Here is a 26815-nt window from a genome sequence, read left to right as displayed (position 1 = left end):
ATGAAAGAGGAAAACTCCCGTGGCGAGTAGAAAGGTTTGCAATTAATGAAATGGGTCTCTAAGTTAGGAGAGCATATCTTGTTCAGTGTTGTTATATCTGAACACCAATTTTCGTTAATGTAGAAACACAATGCACCACCTCTCGTTTTCCCCGTTAGCTCCGCGATGCGATCCGCTCGGAAAAGCTGGAAGCCCGGCAGATGTATTGCGTTGTCCGGTATGGCTTCACTCAGCCAGGTTTCAGTGAAGCACAGAGCAGCAGAGTTAGAAAAATCCTTGTTAATCCTTGTGAGGAGAAGTAGTTCGTCCATTTTGTTAGGAAGGGATCGGAGGTTCGCAAGATGCGCAGGCCGCGCTCGCGGAGTTTAACCAGCGCGCCGGCTCGCTTCCCGCGTTTGCGTCTGACCGCGCGTTTGAACAACAGCGCTGCCCCTCCGACGAGAATGTCCAGCAAAACGTCTGAATAATCAAAAACTGTATAGAAGTTTTCTGGTGTGTGTTTCCTAATGTCCAGTAGTTCGTCTTTGGTGAAACTGATAGGAAAATAATGACTAAACACAGGACAAACGAACAAAAACAACACAATAGCTGGAGAGCTCCACACCGAGGCAGCCATCTGCGGCGCCATCTTGGAATCGATTTCAAGGTGACTTTAAAGTTCACTTCTTGTTCATTTTTTGTTACATCTTGTTCATTATATTGAGGTATGCTGATGATAGATCCATCACACAGTTTGGTTCAGGAGCATAACCATGGAAACCGTGGTTATTATTAAGAGATCATTTGCATGTCCATTAGCTGCAGGTTTTTATATTCCCATGTGACAGTCAAGCTTCACTGATACATTCTATATAATTACCCTTCGCTATTTCAGAGGCAATTATCTCACGAGTGGGTTTAGATCATGTATTGCAAGATCAGCCTAGAGTGCTGTCTTAGAGGGAAGATAGTCAAACACATAATTTATTATTATTAAAGCACATGGTATCATATTTTATATGATTACTTTACATGACAAAAACAGAATAAGGTCTACAGAACAGGCCAATTAAATAACCTGAAATTTTTTTTTTTTTTTTTTTTTAAGATGCAGGAAGCCTGTTCCAGGATGCATTTTCTATGGATGTTAGCTTCCTTTAGTCATCTCATCTCATCCATTAAACCGAGCAGCAGTGTCATGGAAGCAGTACTGTCACCAGGCTGGATGTCATTTCATTGATCAAATCTTTTGCTAAGGCTTCTGTCATGAACCGCAAATGGCTAAATCCCTGTGTAAATCTACCTGATGTTTCTGCTCCTTCTCTACCTATAACTAACAATACCCTATAAAACTCGACATACAGTATAGAAATATTTTGAAAAAACAGATAGTGACCTAAGAGATTTTTTTTTACAAAATGAAGGCAATATTTTCCGTGTCTACATTTTCCATGCCTTTTTTCAGTCAAATTGAAGACCACATATAGCATTCATTTTATGCAATATTAGTAAATGGAAAAAACTAAAGATCATCACAAGATAGTTTTATTTATGCAACTTACAAGCTTTTCTTAAACAACCTGTAATATATATATATAACAGTTAGTTATTATCAAATCCCTTAATTGTTCTAACATTCCCAGAATATATGAAAATATACATATATATTAAAATTAATACATTAAAAAGCAGCAGCATGATTGGAAATTACCGTTCATAAGTCTCTTATGCTCACCAAGGCTGTATTGATTTGATCAAAAATACAGTAAAACTGCAATGCTGTGGATGTGAAATAGTATTACAATTTAAAATAACTATTTTCTATTTTAAAATGTAATGTGTTCCTGTGATGACAAAGCTGAATTTTCAGCATCATTTATCCAATCTTCAGTGTCACATGTACACAATAACAGTTGTGTTGCTTAATATTTTTGCGGAAACTGAGATTGCTTTATCCAAGACTTTTTGATAGAGAATCAACAGAAATCTTCTGTAACAATGTAGAAGTATTTTTTGGTCAATTTAATGCATGCTTGATGTAATTAAAGTATTAATATATTTTAAAAAATCTTACTTACAGCAGTGCACATTAAAGAATCAAAGTATTAAATAGCACTGGCAATTGTTTGTATTGTTAAAGTGCTATTCTAGATATTACTGCTTATGTATTTCCCATTAAAAGCAAATAATGGCTATGTACACATGGGTATCATTACTTCCCCTGTTGATCCATGTATTTCCACCTTCTCATCCATTAACAATAAGCTGGCTGATGTGTGTAGGCAGGGTGTAGAGGATGAGGAAGAGGAAAACCCCCAGGATAACCAGAATGAGCAAAGCAATGATGTACTTCTTGTATTTCTTCCAGATGAAGAACACAAAGGTCTTCAAGGGGTTCACAAACCAGTTGAAGGAAGTCTTAGGACGGCTTAAGGGGACAAAAAAAATGGGACGTATTTATGTAGCAATTAAAATAAAAATATGCAAACTTGAAATGATATAATGCATTTTGGTCCCTTACTTTGGTTTGTCCAGAGGTTCGGGTTCTTTGCGTGCTTTTCCCACAGGGTTCTTCTCGGCTTCCTCAGCTGGCACTAAGTGGAACTCTGCCTCTACTTTACCCTGCAAACCACAGAAATGAACGAAGGGTTCGAGTCAACCTTTACAAAGTAAAAAAGTGTTTAACTACATTCATTGCACTCAATGTTGGTGCACTAAAGAAGTATTTGTACCATTAAGAGGAAGGTGTTTCCACTGTTGTCCACAAATTGCAGATCTTCTGGTTTCATGTTGCTACGCTTACTGGACTTTTTTTTCTTCTTCTTGTTTTTCCTCTCTTGTTCTGCTTCTCTCTCCTCTCTCTCAATGTCCTCCTGGCTCTTTAGTTTGATGAGCGGCCACCAGCCCTTCATCCTCTTGCTGCGGAAGATGGAGAAGCGAGGGCCAGCCTTGTCTTTGGCCATCGTGATGCTGCATTGCTCTGATGATTTTGCTGCACGGACCATATCGCTGAGACGCAACTCTATGGATCCTAGCCACAACAGTTGGAAAGGAATTCATGTTTTTACTGGCTAACTAGAAAATGTAAAGTAAAGAAAATGACCAGTGACTAAAACCACTAACCCAAGAAGTCATTGGAACCGATGCGGTCATAATCCCAGACCTGCAGTACCAGAGTAGCCGGCTGGCGAAACTCAGTCTCCTCAAGGGAGAACAGGGACTCCTTCTTCTTGTAGATGACCTCCTTCTCCGTGGGAAGATAGTCAAAGTTGAAGACAAAGCGCCAGTTGAAGTTGCCTTCACCAGTAAGGGAATTAAAATGCACGTCCGTCTCCTGTTTCTCATCATCCAGACCTTTAATCCAACTGGTGAATGTAATAAATGCACATGCATATGTACATATCATTTTTATATGTACGCAATTGTAAACAAATATTATCATTCTAATTATTAATTATTTATTTTATTATACACTAGTGTTTGGGATAAACAAGATTTTTTTTATGTTTAAAAAATAGTCTCTTCTCATCAAGGCTGCATTTAATCTTGTGCATCCTGACCCTTTAACATAGATGTCACTTGATGGCTCTCCAGTGAAAGGATTGACATCATCCAGTACAACATCGTCGGTATTCCAGATGATCACACGCAGCTCATAACTAGAGACAGAGGGTTAAATATTAAATATTCTCTCATTAAATAAATATAACACATCAGCAAGAAGTAAACTAAAAGAGCAGAATGATTATTCTTGAGAGAGATGTAGGAAGGAATCTTCTTTAATTCTCTATATTTAGTCTTTTTGTTGAAATTGAGTCCTTTGAACATGATGTCAAAATGGTCATGCTCACTGGGAGGCACAATATGTAGAGTTTCAGTATAATGTGATCTCTTGATTACCTCTCTGGAAGTCTAGGTTTGATATTAACAGGTGGGGGTGGAGGTACATCTACAGGAAACATGTCGATCCACATGTGAACGTAACCCTGTTAGGTGAAAGGCAAAGACATAAGAGATTATGTTGCAACTACATAGAGTTATTTGGCGTTACGAAATACATCTACAATTGGAGTATTTCAGATAAAAGACGAAAAACTAAAAATGGGGAGGAATAACAATGGAAAATGTCACAAATCAACCTTGAACTTCGGGTGCATGAGCACCACATTACTAACTACATCTGTAACTTTGAAAAGTGTAAGTGAAGATTTGACCCAGTCTAACTGGCTTGACTAAGATTGCTAACAAGTCATAGTGTGTGATGGAGTCTGACCTGAGGAAGGCCAAGCTTTTCCGCGTTAAGCAGTGAGCGGACCTCCACATGCTCAGGAACCAGAGGACACGCTCCCTCACAGAACTCTCTCATCTCCTGCCAGCGCTGAAGGACATTCAGAGCTTTATGCTCATCCAGCTCTGCGTAGTCTTCCTCTGTCTTCTTATTCTTCTTCAGCAACTCTGGAGCACCAAATTCTCATATTAATAATCTGTTATCCATAAACAGATGGGTGTGTTGACATGATGCACCCATAACATGGTGTTCATGGGTGCATTAAATATGCAAAAGCAACATATATGTTTAATTAATTAATAAATATAAAAAAAATCATTTTATTTATAATTGTATATACAAACACACACACACACACACACATATATATATATATATATATATATATATATATATATATATATATATATATAAATATATATACATATATATATATATAGTTATAAACATTTGGCATTTTGACATGAAAGACTATTTTTCTTTTGATAAGTATAAAAAGGCAAATATCTGGATTAAATAAAATGTTATTTACAAAAAATATTATCATTTTGACATGAAACAAAAAAAATTATCAGTATAAAAAGGCAAATATCCAAATAAAATAAAATATTACTTACAAAAAGATTAGCATTTTGACATGAAAGAATATTTTTCTTTTGATCAGTATAAAAAGGCAAATATCCAGATTCAATAAAACAATAAAGGGATGTGAATATTTTATTTATATCCCCAGTATATCCGTTTTCAGAAAACAGGGAAACTGAACAAAAGGTTTATTTTTGTAACCTTTTGTAACCACCTAAATATTTTTGGTGCTTTATAACATTTATTTTAAAATATTAAAATGCCATTTCCACCTTCTGGGAAAGCCTCATTGGGAACTTTGAAGATCATGTTGAGAACTTTAATTTCAGACTCCCGGTACTCTGGAGATGGAATCCCATTTTTGCGGCAGAGCTCCAATAATATCACAGTGGGTTTCTTGGCATCTCTCCATTTATTATAGCCATCCCTGAAATCACAAGACAGTCAGATCTGATTTAACCCGTAGAGAGTCAAATGAAAATCAAGCCACAAAACTGCCTGATTTGTGTCAGTCTAAAACGCTGCAGCTGCAAACAATCAACAGTGAGCACTCCAAATATGAGCTTTAAAGCACTTGATGAGCTTCATAAATTCTGATGATGATGAAGACAATAATGACAACGACATTAGTGGTCACGACAAAGATAATAATACTAATCATCATTATAATCATTACCACCATCATCATAACAGGCTAAAGCCATTACGCACTTATCATAATGAAGGGCCAGGCCACAACCGGCACGGTGGCGGCTGAAGAAACGGTTTTCCAGGTCCACGCGGGTCTCGCCAATCAGGTCATCGGAGCCCACAAGGTCATGGTCAAACACGTACAGCGTGAGCTCTGTCTCCAAGGGGAAGGACACGGTTAGCTCGAACACTCTGTGGGGAGACGAGGGTGCAGCACATCAAATCAGTGAACAAATCTGACAACAATATCACAATCTATAGTTTTCAGCTGTGCTTTCAAGAGTTAAAAATACAGCCAAAGCCTCAACGAAAATTGGTATTTAATCTTTAAACTTAAAGGTGGAGCTTCTGCTCTTTCAGCCACCATTCTCCCATTCATTTTGCGAATAGATGGCACTTACTCTCCAAACACTGGGTTCAGTTGTTTGGGAATGTATCGCTCTTTGCTGTCCATTTGCTGCTTGCCAACTTTCACCACCACATAGGGGTCTGCCTTTCCATTTGGGTCTGTAGGTGCCAGATTGGTTGCCTTAGGTTTCACAAGGAAAAGAAAAAAAGTTTATGTAACGGAAGTATCGACAGGTCTTCTGTATTTCGAGACAGCATAGTGGAACAGATTATCGGAAAAGATAGAAATGGAGGGCGGGACTTAATTCTATAGTTGTGTCATTTAGAAGGCCGCGTTTTCCGGAGATCGCATTTGTCGGCTGCATACGTCATTGAGGCTGCTTCATTTCAGTAAACTGACCAGTACATTCCAAAGTCATTAAGAATTTACAACAATTTATGCTTCACTAGGAGTAACAGTCAATTTTATAACGGTTACTGTTCTGAAATAGGAGACATCCTTCATGAAGTATGCAGTCGACAAATTCGATCGCCGGAGGACGCAGCTTTCATAATGAGACACACGCTATGAATTGGTTGTTGATTGGCAGGTGGCAGATCTAAATGTGAGCTTGTAGATGTTTTTTAGAAAGGGGTAAGGTTTATGAAAATCTAAAAAGTTCATGTCCACTAAGAATTTGTGATTTGGAAATAAATAAATAAATAATTATCTTTAAAAAAAAATGTACTCACTTTTACTACATACACCCTCACAAGGACTTTGATGGGGGCATTTTTGGGAATCGCATTAGTGATTTGACAGTCTGCGTCCTCGTCTTCAGGAGCGATGGGGTATATCAAAAACGATCCCTGCAATAAAGCAAAGCTCTGGTTTAACCTCTAATCCTCGACTTCCTTCATGCATGCCGTCACACTATTGACGTAAGGAATGAGAGCTTGCCGAAATGCTCATCTCACCTTAAATTTACCCATATATCTCGTACTTTCATCTTCCTCTTCATCGTCCAGGCTGGATTTGCCTTTGTAGACAGGAAATATGTGCAACCAATCCATGAACTGACTAAATTCATTTTCCAGTTCAGACTTGTAAAGCTGGGGAATTTAAAAAAAAAAAAGAAAAGAAAAATGCAGAAAATGTATACTGAAATTTGTTTTGGTTGGTCTGAGAAAGGAAACAAAACAATGTAAACACATTTTAATGTAAACACATTAACAAATAAAAGAACTGCCATTTGAAGAATATTTCAAACCTCTAGGGTGGCAATGTTCTTCCTCTTTGGAGCAGGAGGCTCCATTTCAATCACAGCCTCATCGTCCTCTGCCTCTAGCACAGACATGGTCAGTGCTGCTCCATCTGCAAAATGTGACATTACATCGATGCTTTAAGTAAAATGCTTAGGACTGAATTTATTTCAAAGTAGAGTCTGTGGTCACTTAGGCCACAGTAAAATGTATGAATGTCATCACATTAGAAAGCTCAAACCAAATGGTATCTGTAAAGCGCAAACAAATTATGCTACAACTGTTCTTAGAGGAAATGTCCCTTTCAATCAGGCCATAGCTGATTTTAGTGCATGTGTGAAGTCATTTAGCTTCTGATTCACACAGGTGTAGCAGAGTAACCAACCACATGGTTTGGTATTTTTTGTGTAGTGCATTTGTCAATTTTAAGCATTTCATCAATTTTAAGCGTTCAAACACATTTTGAGGGCTTTGTCGGAATTTCTTGTTGAGATGATCACAATTAATTCAGGCTTTGCATTTTTAATACCTCCATCGTGCCCATCTTCCAGGTCATCCTCTTTCTCCTCCTGAAGAAGAGACACAAGACTTTTAAATGTTGAAGAAAACAATAAGGCACGCAATTTAAAACTCACCTGTTTTTCGAGTTCAGCCAGTGACGCATAATATTTAGACCACCAATCAAGCTCCTCCTTTTCTGGTGGCTCCTCCTCTAACTCCTCCTCTTTTTTAATCACCCTTTTGATTGGAGACTGAAAATGTAGTTTTGCACAAATACTTTTATTTTAAAAGTTAGATTCTGTCATTTACTCACCCTCGTGTCCTTCCATGGTTTTAATTTGAGAATAGGCCTTAACACACTAACTATGAACACATATTTTTAAAAGCCAAACACACACACTCATGATTGAAAGCCTCCCATTTGGATGTCAGCAGGGGTCTTGGCTAGGCAGTGGCTGGCTAATTAATCAGAGTGATCCAACAGGAGGAGCTCAAACTGCCACAGGAACACACTTCACTGCGCTCAACAAACCAGCAGATTCACACCATAATCAACAGGTTAATGGGTGCAAAGGGCTTCACATTTAATAACGGCAGACTGTGGATGGTTGAAAACATGTGTGCTAAGTACTAATTAGGAGCTATTTCAAACATCCCAATGCAGCCAACTAACGTCATCACACCCAGACTAGATACCCCACGACCACAAGACAGCTATATGTGGCTGAATAAAAGTGCTTGCAAAACCTCTGAAAACTGGTGGAAGATGGCAGATATAATTTTGAGACTGTTTTGCACATACGGTGAGTAGAAATCGAAGGAACACTGAAGAAAATGGTCACTCTTATAGACTGAAAAATAAGGACAGTGGAACTTACTGTGATTAAGTTAAGAGGGTTGATAGGAATTTTGGAATGCTTCAATGCAAGTCCTCCCAAATCCATGGTGATCACCGTGGTTAGTGGAGTGGTGTTCTTGGGAGGCTTTTTCTCTAAAATCATGAGAGAATGTTTAGGGATTTTCCATATTCAAAATCAGTCAACGTCAATCACTAACTTTAGATGTTAAGGTATTATTTTAATGAAAACGTGGTCATCCTCCAATTATGTACACTACAGTCCAAAAAATCTAGGTTCTGTACATAAATAGCTGTTTTCTATTTTAATATATTTATGTAATGAATTCCTGTGATGACAAAGCTGAATTTTTAGAAGCCATGACTCATGTCGTCAGTGTCACATGATCCTTTAGAAATCAGTTTAGTATGCTGAATAGCTATAGTTTAATAGCTATAGCAAAATAAAATAAAATATAATCTTTACTGTCACTTGAACAATTTAATGCATCCTTGCTGTATAAAGGTAATTTACTTTGAAAAAAAAAATCTTACTGTCCCCAAAGTTTTTAACGGTAGTATGTGCGTGATTTAAAACTGGAAATTTAAACACCTTTGTCACAGGCTCATCCAGAGTTCTTCAAAATAACACATGGAGGACGTTGAATGCCATCTTTATATTTATTTACATTCTCCCAATCCAGTAAAGTGCAAGGTGCTCACAGGTGCCACAGCATGAAAAATTAACAAAAGAAAAAAAAACAACTTCAATATACCAAAAACAATAACCTTGCATCAGGTCTAATACTTCAATCAGAGTACTCCGTTGATACAGCATTCACTACCACCAGTCTTAGCTCTCTTGATCACTTCATTATGTGAGAATTTATACACCTGGGTACAACCATTTCTCAGCAATAATCACATGGGGAAGTAATAAAGACCATGAACATGTAATAAATATCAAGTAAAAATATTATGTGATCAAGTAACTCCATTTCCTTCACCACACAAATTTCAATAACAGTACAAACTTCAATAAGTAAACTTCAGCAATAATTAGAGAAAATACACATTAACATCAACCAATTCCCCTTCCTTTCCCACCATACTTGGTATCTCCCACTTCCCATGATTCAACACAGCACAGGTATAAAAATCATGAGGAAAGTCCATTCCAGTCTTTTACCCAAGTCAAGATGGCCACCACCATGTATGCTGATCCAGGTGACAATCAACAGTCTGCAGCAAACTTTAAATGTCCTCTGGGCTAGTGCTCAGATGGCCAGTCTGAGACACAACAGCATAGTTGTAGATAGATTTGTGTGGCTAATCCATCTCTCATGTCGCTGGTACACTAAGGTAAATAAAGAGTCTTTTAACAACCAAGTATGTGTTCATGTGTTTTGTGGAAGGGCTACCAAGGGGTCACAAAGAACTGAGGGTAGCTCTGTGACAACCTTATTTAAAAACATCCTTCATTGTTTATTGTTTGTATAGAAAATAATATAATTATGAGTGCAAAAAAGTGGTTGTTCTGAAAAAATGAGCAATAATCAGTCTTTACAAACATTACAAGAAAGGAGCAAATCTCAATATAGAGACAAGTGAAAACGCTGTCTTATGAGCTCTATTTTGCAATTCGTTGAAAGTAATTCTTGTGTGTTATCATAAACATGAATGACTGAATTAATGTGCAAAATTAAAATTAAAAAAATTTAAACGGAATATGTACCTTAAACTAGAGCAATATAAGTCTTTTCTCATTTCAACAAAAGTATCATGTCATCCTATTTTGTTTTATACAGCATAAGAGTCTGGTGGACTTTTAAATGTAAAATATTTATGTACACAGCAGATGCTTTCATTTTGGCCTTTAAACCACAAGCATATGAGCTATAGAAGGTTCCATACCCTCAGGCTCCTCCTCCTCATTTTTCCACTCCTCTTGGTCCCTGGGCCCAAATTGCACAAGGTTTTGAACCACGTGAGTTCCCACCAGGACCATCCTCCCAAATGCCCTCTGCTCCATAATGAAGATAGTAAGAGGAGGATGTAGGTAGACAAGCTCTGGAAGTTCCTGAGGACACATGACCATTTATGAGATATTGTGCAATTGTGATAATAAAAGTAAGCAGTAGATGATTAAAATTAAATCACCTTCATCAAATATTTAATATGTCGTATATTTAAAATGTTTAAATATTGAATATTTGTCTGTCATAAAATCATATTATTGCTTTGGTGTTTGCAAAAAGCATCACCAAGCAATCACAAATAAAAACCTACAACTATCAAAGACAGGGCAACATATTGTGCAATGAATCATCAAGACATCAGACTATCAAATTAAAAGAACTCAACAGCAGCCAGAATCTAGCCAGCTTTGCTTCGTAATTCTGAGACAGTATATGTGATCAAAGCTCGTATGGAAAGTATGTTCTTAACACAGCTCTTAAGATAAGGTCTAATACTTTAATAAGAGGGAGTCTTACAACATCAAAGTGTTTAACAACATCATTGAAGTTGGGGTTCAGCTTGTAGCTCTGAATTTCCTCCGACTCGATCATCTGACCCGCACACTCCATCCTCACTTGAGGCCGCTCGACTTCAAATAGGTTGACCCTTTTCAGGTCCCTCAGGCCCCAGTACAGCACCTGCCGTTTAAAGGTTTGAGTTCAAAACACTGTAGTGCACGTACCAAACTAGTCAGCTGTCAAACTTTTGCTGCTATTTTAAAGGCTCTCTTGGGGATTGATTTATGTACACATCTGTTTTATGTGATAAATCAATTTGTTCTTTTGCATTTAAGACCTTTAAATGTTGATGTCAAATACAACTGTGATTTAGATTCAGTTTATTTCTGTTCAAGGTTGTGCCTTTGTACCTCTATTCTGTATTGCCTCAGCACGGGTCGCACTCCCTCAGGAATGATATAATGGCATTCTTCTTTAATGTACTGTGGTTCTTTGGGGTCAACATCCAGTGGCAGAGTTGGCTGAGATCGATTCAGAACACACATACATGACATTTAAAAGGCTTTTTTTGACACTTTCTGTTGTAAATAGAAGTGGAGGTGAATTTAGCAGCAAGATTGAATACAAGTCATCGTTATCTTCAGGTAAAACATGTACTGTATATATACTGTTCAAAAGTTTGGGTTCTTTTAAATTTTTTTAAAGAAATTAATACTTTTTTTTCAGCCAGGATGTATTCATATTGATGTATTAGATAAAACAAAAAATGCCAGGAAAGACATTTATAATGTTGCAAAAGATTTCCATTTCAAATAAATGCTGCTCTTTAGAATGTTTTATGCATCATAGAATCCTGAAAAAAATCATGATTTCCACAAAACAGTTATTTAAAATTGAAAATGTGTGTGTGTGTGTGTGTGTGTGCATCCCATTCTATCCATTCAGCTGAATAAAGCTGTTCTCCAACACACACACACATGAATGCTTTTAGCCGTGTGCATGGGTGCGCAAACCAAGATACTCTATTCACTGTCTTTTGCAGTGAAATTAATGAGAAAAAAACAGGGGTCCCACCTCTCCAAAGCCAGAGTAATCCAACTCGATTAGCTCAAGAGCAGCCAAAATTTCACCAGCTTTGCTTTTGCCTTTTGTGATCTCAAAAAACTGCAGCTGGGGCTTTTTATATGGCTCTTCCACAAACTTCAGCTCTGGCTTTGCAAATGCACGACCAAGATCTTGTGGACTGCCCTGTTGTAACATTGAAACATACTACACATGAATCAAATAAATTATACTGTGTAATAAATATTCATATATCTGACATCCAATTATCACATATAAAGACTTTTGAAGACTATTCATAAATAAACTTCCTAAACACGAACAAACAAAATAAGAATTTAACTGATTTAAAAAGATGTTCTTACCAGTGTTAAAACGAAATCTATACTCATGTTTAAAAAAATGTTTTTTTGAATTTTTTGCGTAGCATTTATAGGTGATTCACAGATTATAGCGTTTTAAAGCAGGGGTTCTTAACCTTTTTGATGTCGGAGCCCAAATTTTACAGTTCAAAGTGGCCCAGGGCCCATTCAAATATTAGCACTGTATTAGTTTATTGATCTCAACCTTGGTTTGATTTGTATTCAATAACTAAATGAAATCCATTTGTAGTTTAACAGTTTATTATTCATGTGTATGTAAACCTGCACATACAACAAGATGCCAAACACACAACAATTCATGGAACAAATCAATCTGCATCAAGAACAAATTTAAATGTGTAGCTTAAATCTTCTATAAATATTTTTGAGTCTTCGTTTTCTTTTTTTGCCTATGTAAATTTACGGTGCGGCATGGACACGACGTCCGTCGAAAATAGACTAGGCGCCTATCTTTAGGAGCGAGGAGAGCCGCTTCTGAAATGCGGCGCGTCGCGGCTGGTGTAAACACAAGCATTGACTAGAGTGGCCGCGTTCAGCTCCGGTAGCCGTGTCGCAGCCGTAATGCGCCGCAGACGTGTGTAGTGTAAATAAGGGGTCAATAAGGGGTGAAACGGCCGTAACTCTCTTATGGATAACAATGGTCATTCTGGTGTCTTCAATTGATAACTTGTTTGGTCCCGTGGCCCTCGCGGCCCACAGGTGAAAAACGTTTTTTGCGGCCCTCCAGGTGGCGCTTAGGCTGCGGCCCTATGGTTAAGAATAGGTGTTTTAAAGCATTTACTTGCATTGAAAAGTATCACTCACTAGTTTGTTGTAGTCATAGATGTTGATGATGACCACAGGAGGGTCTTCTCTGTACTCGTCCTTACTGCCCTCCATCAGAACCTGATCATAGAGGAGTAACTCGCACCATGTCGGGGAAAGAGTTTCTTCCATCACCTACAAACCATATAATCTTTTAGCAATCCTTGAGACACAAAATTGCAATCAATACAGGCTGAATGATTAATTTATATGCCCATTCAGATCCTATTGGACTTAATGGACCTGTCATAAATGACCAATACATCTCTTGGGAACTGAATAAAAGTTACTTTTCATATAGTGCTTTTCATATCCATTGCTTTTTATTGAGGGCATAGAACAAAATTAACTTATGTGTTCATTTATGAGACCCACCCGTGTGACCTGACACTGAGTGTTGAACACAACCTTGGTGAAGGGGTCGGACAGTCCATTGTCATCAGCTGCAATGATGCCACGTGCCTGATAAATGTGAGCACGTAACTGGAAATAACGACTGTCTGGATGAAAGGACAAGGGAGGTATGGTATTTTTCATGAAAGTTATCCAAATGGAAATATATTGGTTTTCAAAGGAGCCAGTGACAAATATGGAGAATATCAGAGATGTTTGTATTATGAGAAAGTACCTTCCACTGATAATTTGGTAGGAGGCAAGTTACGGGGAATCAATGTGCCCAATGTCGCCTCTTCATAAATGGGTCTAAACTCTGCTGGAAGGCTAGTGACACAGTTTTTTGCATACTTTGTGATACCAAGCCACATATAGACTTCCACTTTGGCGAAGATTTCCCCCACTGGCCCTCCAGGGGTCTACAGAATGAAAAGTATAAAAAGTAAGCCACACACACACACACATATATATATATACACACACACACATATACATATATACACACACACACACACACACGTATATATATACACACACACACACACACACACACACACACACACACACACACACACACACACACACACACACACACACACACACACACATATATATATATATATATATATATATATATATAAATAATATTTTTAGGGAAAACAACAACAACAAAATAGCTTAAATCCAAAAAGTCACTACGTTTTATTCATCTGATGTTAAAGAAAACCCTTTCATTTACCTAGCTATTCCATGCCAGTTTTATTTTAGGAAACTAGTAATAAATTGTTTTGGACATAACAAAATGTTGCAATATAATGTAGGAATTCACCTTCATGTACACAGCAGTGATTTTCCCACAGTCTTTACCCTTCTCCTCTTCCACCAGTGAAAAGAGGATGGAGGGTGCTGGGATCCTGGCATAGGCCACTCGCCTTCCTCCACTCAACATCCACAAAAATACATCAGGCAGAGTGCTCTGAGGCTGACATATGAGAATACAAACACACTTATTTACAGTTCTGCTGCCAAAACAACTGTGTGTGTGTGTGCATGCGTGCGTGCGTGCGTGTGTAAGGTAAACATTAAGATACAGCATATTGATAGCATTACTTCTATGGCCAGAAAGCGGAGCCTCTTTGCAATATTTTTGAGATCTGCTAGTCTGTCTTTAACTGTATTTCTGGTGACTCTTTTTTTGACTCTCAGGATCTGTTTGGCCAGCAAAACCTGCGAAATAAGGCAATTCATAAGACATTCTCAATGAAGACTATTAGTGCAACTAAACCATATATCCATTATACTAAAACCAATACAATTTACTTACAATGTTCCTTTTGCTGAGCCCCACACGGCACTTATCCAGGCTGTTTTGGCGCGCATTTCTCTTCCTGTCTAAGTTACTGATGTACTGCCTGAGAGCCGATGAGAATAAGTTTTCTATTATCCATAATATGCTATGTACGAAACGGCCACAATGGACTCAATACAATAGTCATGCAAATGTGTCCTACTTGCAAGTGGAAAAGAATTCCAGCACGACATCAACCAAACGTTCTTTAGCCTTGATTTTTGATCTTTTCAACAGCATCTCCACTTCATCAATGCCATATTCCTTGACGAATATAGGACATAATTCAAATTTAGATGATTCCAACAAATAAGGGGAAAGGATTAGAGGAATAACCTAGCATTTTAAAGCACCATTTGTAATCCAGATAATTAAAGACAAATAAGGGAAAAGGATTAGAGGAATAACCTAGCATTTTAAAGCACCATTTGTAATCCAGATAATTAAAGACAGAGTATTCAACATCTGCACTTACCAGCCGGTCAGCCATCTTGGACAACCAGTTGCTGTTGTGGAATCGGAAGGTGTGATCCTCAAAGTTGCTCCACACAAAGACGCATGGTTTCTCTCGGGACAATGAAATGCAACTAAATGATCTGAACGAGAAAAATAATGATATTTTCAGTTATTCATCCCTAATCCTATAGCACTCCACATGATGATAAGCTGTCAGCCTTGAGGATGTCATTTCACCCGTCATATTCAGTGGGCTGTGGTCTCCTGGGTGCAGTGACAGATTTGTCTTGAGGCCCAGGGTTCAGAAGTTGATCTCTCTCCAGCTCATCATCTGATTCCAGCAGCGGCTGTCTGTCCTCAGCCAGATTCTCCAGACTACCACTCTTGCTGGACTTCACTACCACATCTGCAGTTTTCCCATAGTTCCCTGTGAAGCAGCGTTGTTAAGTAAAACTATATATATTTAAAATCTTTTTCATTAATTAATTTCATTAATTTAAATAAGCTGAAATAAAATAAAATATAAATATAACCTTTAACTTAAACTTGCCTTGCAACTCACTGAAATAAAATAAATTTAAGTTGAAGTACTAAAATTACTAAAAAATAAATATACTGTGTATATATATAAATATGTATATATATATATATATATATATATATATAATGTATTAAAAAAACTAATAAAAATGACAAAGCACATAACAAAATTACTTAAACTTACTGAAAATATAAAAATAAAAGTTACTTCAAAATATTAATAAATTCTATAATAGGTTAATAAATAATACTAAAATAACCAATTTCAATAAGCTGTAAAGTGCACTGATATTAAAAAGTCCAGTCTTACCTATAGAGAGCTCAAAGGTGACCGGTTTGGTGCCAATAGAAGGATCTATCATTGTAACTTCAAAGAAGGATGCAAACAACAAAAATTCCTCTTTCTCTCCAGTGAAATTCTACATTAGAAAAAACAGATACACTGTCGATTAAATGTAATACTGTATGTAATAATAGTTTAGTAAAAGAGTGATATTGAGAATTAGTGTGTCCCAAATTTGTAGTATGCTGAAATGAGTATTCCAAAGATAACCTATATAAGTTGCCTATATAAGTAGGCAAATTGGGATGCAGCATTTGCTTTTCTTGAAAATTAATCAGTGTTTTGAGAGAATCAATAGAGTGAATTATTTGTTGACTTGTAAAGACTTGTGACCACCTCCTGCCATTACAAGTTACTGAAAAATCCTCACGTAGCCTGTTAGGGTGTTGTCTTGCAAAACCACTCGGCCAATCAAATTCAAAGACCATAACAAATTGTTGTATAATCTGAAATACTACATGAAATACCGTTTATCTTTTCCTACCAGGCAAACTTGGTCACTGACCTCAGGAAGAGGGTGAACATCTTCCACTTCCACTGTGACGGCAGCTGGTACCTCAGCGCCACCATCTTCAGATTCCTCGCCAGGCCCACTGGGACCCTGCACTGCTGATTAAAATCATCCTCTAGTCAATGATTATAGTGCTAGAGCATCTTTGATGTTTGAGTGTATATGAATGCATAATCCTAATATGTGAATAAAGTTTACATTACACATTGACACTAAAAGTTAGTGACAACTAGTGACAAACATGTTTCAGACACTACCGACATCTGAAATTGGTCGAACAAACAGGTAGCCCCGCACCAAAACTCACGCCATTGGCTGAGCTAATGTTGTTATGTCTGGCCCATTCAGGATGCTCAAATAAACAGGTCCCTTTTAGCGCCACAAAGGCAAAGAAATTGCAAACTTCACCATACATAGTGTGCATATATTTATTTTACTATTTCTTTTTACTACCTTCTTTGCCTGCTGGTTTTTTTTTCTTGGACTTTCGGCTTTTGCGTTTAAGATTAAGCCTGCTGATTGAGCTCTTCACATTAGCAACAGTCTTACTCTCCGTCACCACAGCCGTAGGGGAGGAATAAACCTCCACACTCAGTGAGAGCAGCATTCTGCCCCTGTAGAAGATCCCTTCACTCAGACCTTCATTAAGATCCCTGTGGATGTCTCTCAGCGTGGAGTTTTGAGGAGAGCCGTAGAGATTGACCCAAGCTGGGCCAAAGGTGGGATTGAAACCTGATAAAGGAAAGACGGAGTAGGTTGCAAAAGGTATAATAAAGTAGAAGTTGTTCAACAATAGGTAAAACACTGAGGAAACCAGAAGGCACCTAAATGTTAAAACAAGGATGCAGATGACTGAGGGATTCAAAAACAAATTTGGACTTAAAGGGGTAGATCATACAATTTTTTTTATTTTGTCATCATTTATTCACCCTCAAGCCATCCAAAACCTCTATGACTGACTTTCTTCTGTGGAACACAAAATAAGATATTTTGAAGAGTTTTGGTTCCCGCTGACTTCCTCCACTTGACCATACAATGGAAGTCATACAGGTTTGGAACAACATGCGGGTGAGTAAATGATGACAGATTTAGCGATTTCCGGAAGAGTATCCATTTAAACTGGCAGTATTCAATATTAAAACTGACCATTTCGGTTGGGATTGGAGATTTGAAGAAGGTCCAGAAAGTGTGTTGCCACAGCCACATCTCCAATGTTGGCATCATCAAGGATCTGGATCTTGATCCGACGAGCAAGAGGAGGAAACTGCTCAATGAAGGATATTTGTTCATTCCACTCAGGAGCATTGGTGTTACTATCTACTGACGTTTCCCCCTGTCAAACATATTAACACATTATGTTCCATGGTTATTTTTTTAAGAGTATTCTACTATAGTTAATGACTGACTGAATTTATATTAAAAAAAAAACTGTACGTAGACTAACGTGTTTGATGGGAACAGAGAGTTTAAGTTTGGCTTCTGAATACACTTTTTTTCTTTTCTTTTTTTTTCATAAGACATGCTCTGACATCATGGCAATTTATTTTAAGCTGAAATATTTGCCAACACCCTGTGTGGCAAGACTCCTAGAACAGTTCAAATACTGACGCACATCGGCCCATTTAACAAACAAAAGCACTGTCAGGTGTGTGTGTGTGTGTGTGTGTGTGTGTGTGTGTGTGTGTGTGTGTGTGTGTGTGTGTGTGTGTGTGTGTGTGTGTGTGTGTGTGTGTGTGTGTGTGTGTGTGTCCTTTGACAAAAGTGTTATTCTACATAAGACAAGTGTGTGGAAATGAATTCAAAAATGAAAACATTATAAGGAAAAGAAACTGAATTTTTATTTAGATCATTTGACTGTTTAAATAGTACTGTCAAGGCATATATCAAAGTAAGAGTTTAAGCAAACATATCGTGAGAAAGACTTTCAGTTCTTCTAGTTTAAACCTTCTGTGTTAGAAATACTATGAAAAAAATATATTTTTCAAAGTTAGATGAAAAGAAAATCACCTGCTGTCCTGCAAACGTGACCTGAACATAAGGGTCAAGGAAAACCTTCTTGTCTCTCATTATCTTCCCCATGAAACCAGAGTTCATGCTGGGTAGGCCTTCAGCTCTGAAGATCTTCAGGATAAACTTTGCCCAAGGACGTTCTGATGGCATCCTCTTTGGAAGGAGAAGGTTCCTACATGTCACATGAAAATATACCAAAAACTTTTAGGTTTCAGCTGCCGAAATGTATCTATTGAACACATTGATACCAATGGGCACAGAACCAAACATCTAACATCAATGTTTCTTTAGTGAGAATGGGTTCATAAGAGGAGAACTGCCATGTAACATAAGGCAAGCTCTTACTTTTCAATGTCATCATTCTGGCTGCCAGCTGGTGCCAGGCTGACCATGCCCATAGGGTCTCCTTTCATTACCACACTCACGGTGCACTTCACATAGCCTTTAATTCCCGAGCGGGTATCTTTTGGGTCAGTAAGCGGAGCCCATTTCTGGTAGAAACGGTGATCTGTGAAATATATTGGCTGTGTTAAGTTGTTGTAATGATCAATGTTGCAGTTTCTAAGTCAACCTATAATCATTCTTTTTCACCACTGGTGATGAGTTAATTATCACCATTAAAATGTCTAGGGAATGTAGCGTTTTACCCATGCAATGAACTCTAAGCCTGTATTGTTCATTTTGGCTCTGTGTATCAAAAATTGCAATCAGAATTTATTGTTTCTTAAGCTGGGTTTATATACATAAATAAAGGGGCTATATGTAGAATTCAGAAACATTGTTATTAGAGACACCGGTGGTCATTAGGTGAACTGCAGCCAGCAACTCATTGCTTGTGCTTGCACTCGTGCACACATACTAGAGACTGAACGTGGTTCAATGCCCTCATATACTCACGGCAAAGTTTTTTGTTCTTTGCTTAAAAGTAAAAGAAGTTGTAAACACCTTTGGAGCTATCCTGTTAATGAACATCCAGACGCTGTCCACGCTGCTGAGAGTGACGGTTAGATTAATATGTAAATAGGTGCTGCCCGCCCTCCTCTCAATAACAAAATAAACACGCAAAAGCATCTGCAATAACAAAATAAATACGCGAAAGCATCTGCCCATAGCATTGTGGCTATGTTTGAACAAAACTGCAATTCACCAGCATCATGTTGACAGATTAAATCTAATCAGATTAAATTTAATTAATTAAAACTACACTGTTATGATAGTTTGATTAAGTATACTTGAGACAACAGACAATACAGATCTGGCTATCTGAGACTATAGTTTGAATTAATTCCTTTTGTTTGCATTGCACATTTCCATTACAGTACAGAATAGCTCTTTTCGCATTATCATGAACATAATTTTTTTTATGTGTCATAGAACGTAAAAAAGAGGGTTTCGAGTGCATGCATAAACGTCACATCCTTTTGATTTCCCTGGCAAAAACGTCCAGAGTCCTTCGTATAAAAATCAGTCTGCTGGCTTTCATAGAAAACCTAGGAAGTAAGGTCTCAGTTTTTAAGTTTCGTCCCAAGCTGTTCACACATTGACAATAAAATGAGATTAATACATGAAAATACTTATAGCCCCTTTAATGCTAAGGCATCATGCTACCTGGCTGCTGATGCACTGTGCTGATGTCGATCTTAAAGGTTCCTATGTGGCTCATCAAAAAGGCAAGGATTTTCTTATGAACCACCTAAAAGAAAAGAAAATAGCCATGATACATACAAAACAAATATAGCTAAAATATTGTCAGATTGTCAGAAATTAAAATATATAAATTACACTATGTAACTTTTTTTTTTGTCTTACCATTATTCACAATGGTAAGTCTATTATAAGTGTTTATATTTTAGAGCTGGATGGTTTTCGCAAGGAAATTGCGTACATACATCACTCGTCCGAGCGTGTCTCGTCAAATCCGTAAATAGAGAAAATTTGTTACAACTAGCAAGAAAGGTTGACATGGAGCTAAATATCGAACCTCAGGGGAATCACCCACTTAATAAAACGCTGAACAGAGGAGATTCTGCTGGCAAAATGAGGATGCGACATAAAACAAGAATCAACATTGTCTTGGCTTTTTTTGGTTACAAGAACTGAGGGATTTGAAATGTTGGCGTTTGAAAAGATGCCATTTTTATTACTCAACAGGTGAGTAGGGTATTTTATTGAACAGATAAATTGCCATAATAGGTCATCTTGAGATCCCTTCCATCTAAACAGCTGTGACATGAACCATATTCATCGGCACAGTCACACATAGCTGAAGCACAACCAAAACATGTTCTTCCGCAAAATGCATGCAGTTTTGTTTTAACCACTATAGGTAATACTAAAATAAGTAATACTTAAGAGTCAGATTAAACAGAATTAGCATGTGCATTATCAGTTATTACAGGCAAAATAGTGCATTAAAGGCAAGCCACTTTATGTAAGAAATGTATGCAAGTCCCTTTAAATCTTTCTTTAATCCTTTATGTTTGTATGTCTCTAGTGTCTCTGGGAACACTTACCGAAATTTGAATCACTTTATCAAAGAGCACATCTTGTGTCTCTTGGAATTCAAACATGAAGTTCTGAAAGACAAAAACAGAGAAACAAAACAATCAAGAGAGATGCTCAAAGCTTTAGATGCTTAAAGGCCCTTTCACAACAAGAACGATATAACTATGGTAACTATAACGATAACTATGTTAGCGTCCACACCAGCTTACTATATAATTTTGTTTGTAGCCTTTTACGCACGTTGCAGTTTTGTCTTCTGCCGCTTTAAATGCTCTTTAATGCAGGGTGGGTTCTGATTGGCTGTCAATGATTTTATCGTTCATTAGATTCCAACGGTATCTTCTCTCTGTGAAGTTATTGTTATTGTTGTTCTGTGTGGACTGCTATTCTTTTAAAAATTATCTTAGTTTTAATGATCTGGATTACTGTAACGCTCTCTACGCTGGAATTAATCAGTCCTCACTCTCGTGCCTACAACTAGTACTGAATGTCGCTAGTCGTTTTTTGACAGGGACAAAAAAGAGTGAGCATATCACACCTTGCCTGTGTTAGTTGGTTACATCTGACACAGGTTACCTCGCTTCATTGGTTACCTGTTCAATTAAGAGGTGATTTTAAGGTTTTAGTATTTGTATAAAAAGCATGGTCTTAGGTTAGGGTTAGAGTAGAAATAAAGAAATATGAGTATATATAATATCTTACTACATATTTCTTTATTTCTACTCTCCCGAGAAAATTCTCAGATCCTAATCCCAGCTGTTATTGGCTGTTCCAAAATCTCGGCTAAAATCAAATCCAAAGGTGACAGGGCTTTCTCAGTTCTTGGTCCAAAGCTCTGGAACTCTCTAACCCTTCTCCATCAGATCATCCCCTATGTTATCTACATTTAAATAATCTCTTTAAAAAAATTCTCAGGCTTATGCTTAACTTGATAACACCTTTAGTTTTAATCAGTTATTTTCTGATCTGCTTTTCTTTTTATTTATTTTAATAATATTAAAAATCCTTTTTGTTTCTATAATGCTTTTATTGTAGGATGATATTTTGTTATGTCGTGCAGCACTTTGGTCGGCTTTCATGTTGTTTTAAGGTGCTATATAAACAAACTTGACCTTTATATTTAGAATGATTTTCAAAACTATAGCTTTATAGTTATCATCACTGTTGGGGTAAAAGGCCTTAAAGCTGAGTTCTTTGCAAGTAGTTACCTCATTGTAAAATGGACAATTGGTAGACTTCTGAGTAGCTGTGTGCCTTTTCTCATCCCCAATAGTCACATACACTGCTGGGTTGATGTTCACCCCTACCAGTTTCTGAGCTTCAATCACATTTACATTCACCTGAGGGGGGGAAAAAGATTGGAGATTTGCAATAGAAGACTTAACCCTAGTAGATTCTCATCAAACAGTGTCAGTTATGAGGTAAACAATTACTTGTTTATGAAATAAGTATGTTTTCTCATTGGATTGTTTTACCTGGAAAGACTTCACTTTAGGTGTAATGGCAAGCTCATGTTTTGCTATGGCCCTGCAACGACTACACACATCAACAAAGCAGTGAGTCAGTATTATTTATCAAACGTGTTACATTCTCAGATTAGATTTCAAATATGAGAATTACATGATGGGTCATTTTTAGTTATGCAATGTGTAATGTATTGTATTACACTGCAATACAATACAATAGGCTTCATAATGGTATAATGTATTACATTAAATGGTAATTGAAACGCACCTCAAAATGGGAGTGAATGTCACATTGGCACATTCAATATCTGCAAAGTCATAATCATCATCATAGTCATTGTCATCATCTTCGTCTCCGTTCTCGCCATCAGTTTTCAAAAGCCCCCGACCAATCATCTTGGTTTCACGGTCCAGCTGCTGAGGACGCAGGCCGTCTGAAGAACTGCAGATTATTGAAAATATCAGAGTGGATACCACGAATAAAGGATATGAAAATGTAAAGTGGATCATACAGAAGATGTCCTACCTTGGTTCCGTAAAACCTGTGTTTCTGATGACAAGCTCTGAGCTGAAATAGAATTGAGAAAATAGGATGGATGGATGGATGGATTGACGGATGGAAAAGAAGGAAGATAGTAGAAAGAAATTAAATATGGGTGGGGAACAGAAGGAGGGGAAGTAATGAAAGAAGGGGAAATTAATGGAAGGAGGGACAGAAAGAGTGGAAGTAATGAAAGAAATGAAAATGAATGGAAGGAGGGAAGGACTGAAGGAAGAATGAAAGAAAAGAAATAGAAGGAATGTAGGACAAAATGATGGATAGTGTATGAATGGAAAATGAAGGAAGGAAAATGTTGTAATGGATAAAAGCACTGGAAGCAATGAAGGAAGGGAAAATGGAAGAAAAAGGGATGGATGGATGGAAAACAATGGATTAAAAAAGTGGAAGTAATGAAGGAATGGAAAATGGATGAAAGAAGGGACATGTGGATGAATGGATGGAAACAGAGGAAGGAAGTCAAGAAAAATGGAAGGAAGGATGGACAGAAGGAACGAAGAATGGATAGAAGAAATGAAGAATGGATGAAAATAAACAGAGAAAGGAATGTACAAAGAAAGATCGAATGAAAGAAAGGGATGATGGATGGATGTCCTAGTTTACCCATCACTGTCCTCTTCTCTAATGAAGTCCTCACTGTCCCACCCCCCTGCGGCCCCCTGAAGAGGACTGTACTTCACCTCCAGCTCCATGTAGATCTACACCAGAAAATACATCATCACATACCAACACAAAACATAACTACAACATATGCACATCTAGAATGATTCAATAATCTTTCACCACACCAATGTTAGAATATCATGAAGTGTATTTGTTTAAGGGATGTTAAAGGAGTGAGGAGTGATGTCCATAACTCACATCAGTAAGACTGTGCTGACTGTCTGTTAGAGACTCACGGAGAAGCAGCTGTCCCACAGACACCACATGCTGCAGGTTGATCACCAGTTTCCCCAGCAATCTGTGCACACATATACAGCGCTCTTATTATACCAAATTTTCTAATATTATTTGTTATGAATTATTCAGTTCATTTCCCTCTTGTCTTATAATGAATACGGTTCTGACCTGTTGCTGAACATCTTACTGCAGTTGTAGACACTGATTGACAGCACTTCATCCCTCTCAACCTTCCCATAGTGAGGCCAACTGAAGTGCTAAAGTCACATATAAACAATACCAGAAAAAAAAAACCCAGTAAAAATATGTTTATTTATTCCACACAGGCTAAAAATGTCTTTCAGATGTTCAACTCCTCATGATTATGGATCTGTATCTATCAGCTACAGCTTGCTCATATCTCAAAATAAGATGCACAGTTTAAAATTAAGTTTTCTATTTTAATATATTTATAAAATGTAATTTATTCCTGCGATGGCAAACCTAAATTTTCAGCATCATTACTCCAGTTTTCAGTGTCGCATGCTCCTTCAGAAATCATTGTAATATGCTGATTTAGGAGTCAACTTATTACACTTATTCATTTAGCAGACATTTCTTATAAACATTTGTGATGTGTGGGATGAATAGAAAGTTCAAAAGAACAGCATGTTGTCTGTATGTCTTAGATCTTTCCTGACACACATTTGTAAAGGTTTGTGTTAGATCTCTCCCTCTTTTACAGTCACTATATTTCTCATAAATAAAACCCCCAAAGACTTCCTCTTCATAAAGCATGTTGAACATGGTTTATCTTCACTCAGGCTAAACAGCTTTTCTTTCTTGTCCCTCCCACTATTCTAATATCTGTTAGTTTAAGTTAAAGGATAACCTTGTGACATACCTCTAAACAAATATTTTAATTTCATTACTCTATCTGAGCTCATAGATGTGGCTGTTTACAAGTCCAGGTGTGGTTAGCATGAAGATCTCTTCCCAACATACACAACCACCAAACACTGATTTCAAATTAACTATATAACAATGAGCAGCTACATTTGTTGCTTTTACAGCGTTTCCTCCTAATATTATACACATTTATAAAAAGTGCAAAAATTTCATAAAAAGTGAAGCTGGTTAAAGGGTTTTTTCATCCCAAAATGAAAATTCTTTCATTAATTACTCACCGTCATGTCGTTCCAAACCCGTCAGACTTTTGTTTATCTTTGGAACACAAATGAAGATCTTTTTGGCTTTCTGTCCTTCCATTGTCAACAGGCAACTACCACTTTCAAGCCCCAGAAAGGTAGTAAAGACATCAATAAAGTCATCCACGTGACTCCCGTGGTTTAACCTCATTTTTATGAAGCGAAGCGAGAAAAAAAAAAAACGTAATTTACCACTTTATCCCAAAGTATTAAAGGGACAAAAAGCTCTCAGATTTCATTAAACAGATCTTGATTTGTGTTCCGAAGATGAACGAATGTCTAATGGGTTTGGAACGTTGAGTAGCCTAATTGATGACCGGATTTTCATTTTGGTGTAAACAAACCTTTTAACCTTTATACCTTTAAAGCATCTGTGCAACTGTGATACACTACATTTGTTGTCATCAATTCTTTTTCTTAGAGTAATAAAAAATGCTTTTTGAGCAGCAAATCAGCAGATAATGATTTATGAAGGATCACGTGACACCGAAGACTGGAGAAATTATGCTGAAAATTCCGAATAAATTACATTTCAACATAGGCTATATCAAAATGGAAAAGTTATTTTAAATTGCAATATGTCATAATATAACTGTCTTTCTAAAATAAGTGTAGCCTTGGTGAATATAAGAGATTTATTTCAAAAACCGATTCATACTGACCCCAAACTTTTGAAAAGCAGCAGCTACTAGCCTAATTATCTTTTATGACTGGATCAGTAATTAAAACATTAGCTGTTTTTGTTGGTATCCTGTTGTGATTATCGTAACTTTAAAAAAGGCAGCGGATAAATGAACTGAATATAGTGAAAACAACTGAAACAGTTACCTCATTGAAGATGGCTATATTCTCACACTGAAGGATTCTGGTTTTGTGAGTAAATCCTAAACAGCAAACAATGTTTTAAAATAGTAACATGATATAATCCCTCAACCATTTCCCATATAATCTAGTACTGAAAATATATATAACAATATATTAAAAAAAAAATTATCCAATTGAATAGACAATATTAATCATATGGCAATATAGTTATTCCTCAATATCCAGCACTTACCTCTAAAAGACAACTCCACTTTTCTGTCATATTTCCCTGGCAGATTATATATCTTCTTTAAAGTGACAGTAATAGACATGGCAGAGTGCAGGTGTGTTTCTGCGTCTTGTAATCCTGATCCACCAGTGTTAGCTTTGAGTGCAGTTGTTCCTCATTGTTCTTGAGGTATAATGCAATCTAACTTGAAGTGGTAGACAGATTTATCCTCAATTAAGCCGCTTTCAAATATCCAATACACGTGGCCTTCGAAAACAGACTATACGATCCTACACCTTGAGGAACTGTGCTGGAATTCCATCTGAAGGAAAACTCCCTAGGCAGCGGAGGAGTTGGAATATTTACCTAT

At 37.1% G+C, this 26815-nt stretch overlaps 1 protein-coding gene across 1 annotated transcript; it reads right to left on the bottom strand.

The window, feature by feature from the left end:
* Positions 1–1502: 1502 nt before the first annotated feature.
* Positions 1503–26752, bottom strand: fer1l4 (fer-1 like family member 4). The gene is made up of 46 exons (XM_077203558.1): positions 26470–26752; positions 26241–26296; positions 24394–24482; positions 24187–24286; positions 23929–24023; positions 23293–23334; positions 23035–23208; positions 22776–22836; positions 22509–22640; positions 21309–21371; positions 20404–20488; positions 19141–19303; positions 18793–18967; positions 17932–18118; positions 17239–17517; positions 16780–16880; positions 16242–16350; positions 15629–15818; positions 15411–15531; positions 15099–15199; positions 14912–14999; positions 14698–14814; positions 14417–14569; positions 13823–14006; positions 13570–13694; positions 13195–13329; positions 12020–12193; positions 11356–11466; positions 10964–11125; positions 10383–10548; positions 8512–8624; positions 7768–7884; positions 7662–7701; positions 7141–7244; positions 6848–6982; positions 6623–6739; positions 5944–6071; positions 5564–5734; positions 5125–5279; positions 4253–4434; positions 3880–3965; positions 3540–3638; positions 3103–3344; positions 2712–3010; positions 2501–2601; positions 1503–2407 (listed from the first exon to the last, which is right to left on the bottom strand). The coding sequence occupies exons 1-46, from the start codon at positions 26546–26548 to the stop codon at positions 2227–2229; spliced, it is 6087 nt and encodes a 2028-aa protein (XP_077059673.1). The 5' UTR covers positions 26549–26752; the 3' UTR covers positions 1503–2226.
* Positions 26753–26815: the final 63 nt, after the last annotated feature.

Source organism: Siphateles boraxobius, unplaced genomic scaffold (genome assembly GCF_051911475.1).
Source record: "Siphateles boraxobius isolate OS27281-9 unplaced genomic scaffold, OSU_SipBor_1 5, whole genome shotgun sequence".
In the NCBI taxonomy this organism is placed as follows: Eukaryota; Metazoa; Chordata; class Actinopteri; order Cypriniformes; family Leuciscidae; genus Siphateles; species Siphateles boraxobius.
This window is presented reverse-complemented; position numbering and strand designations above follow the sequence as displayed.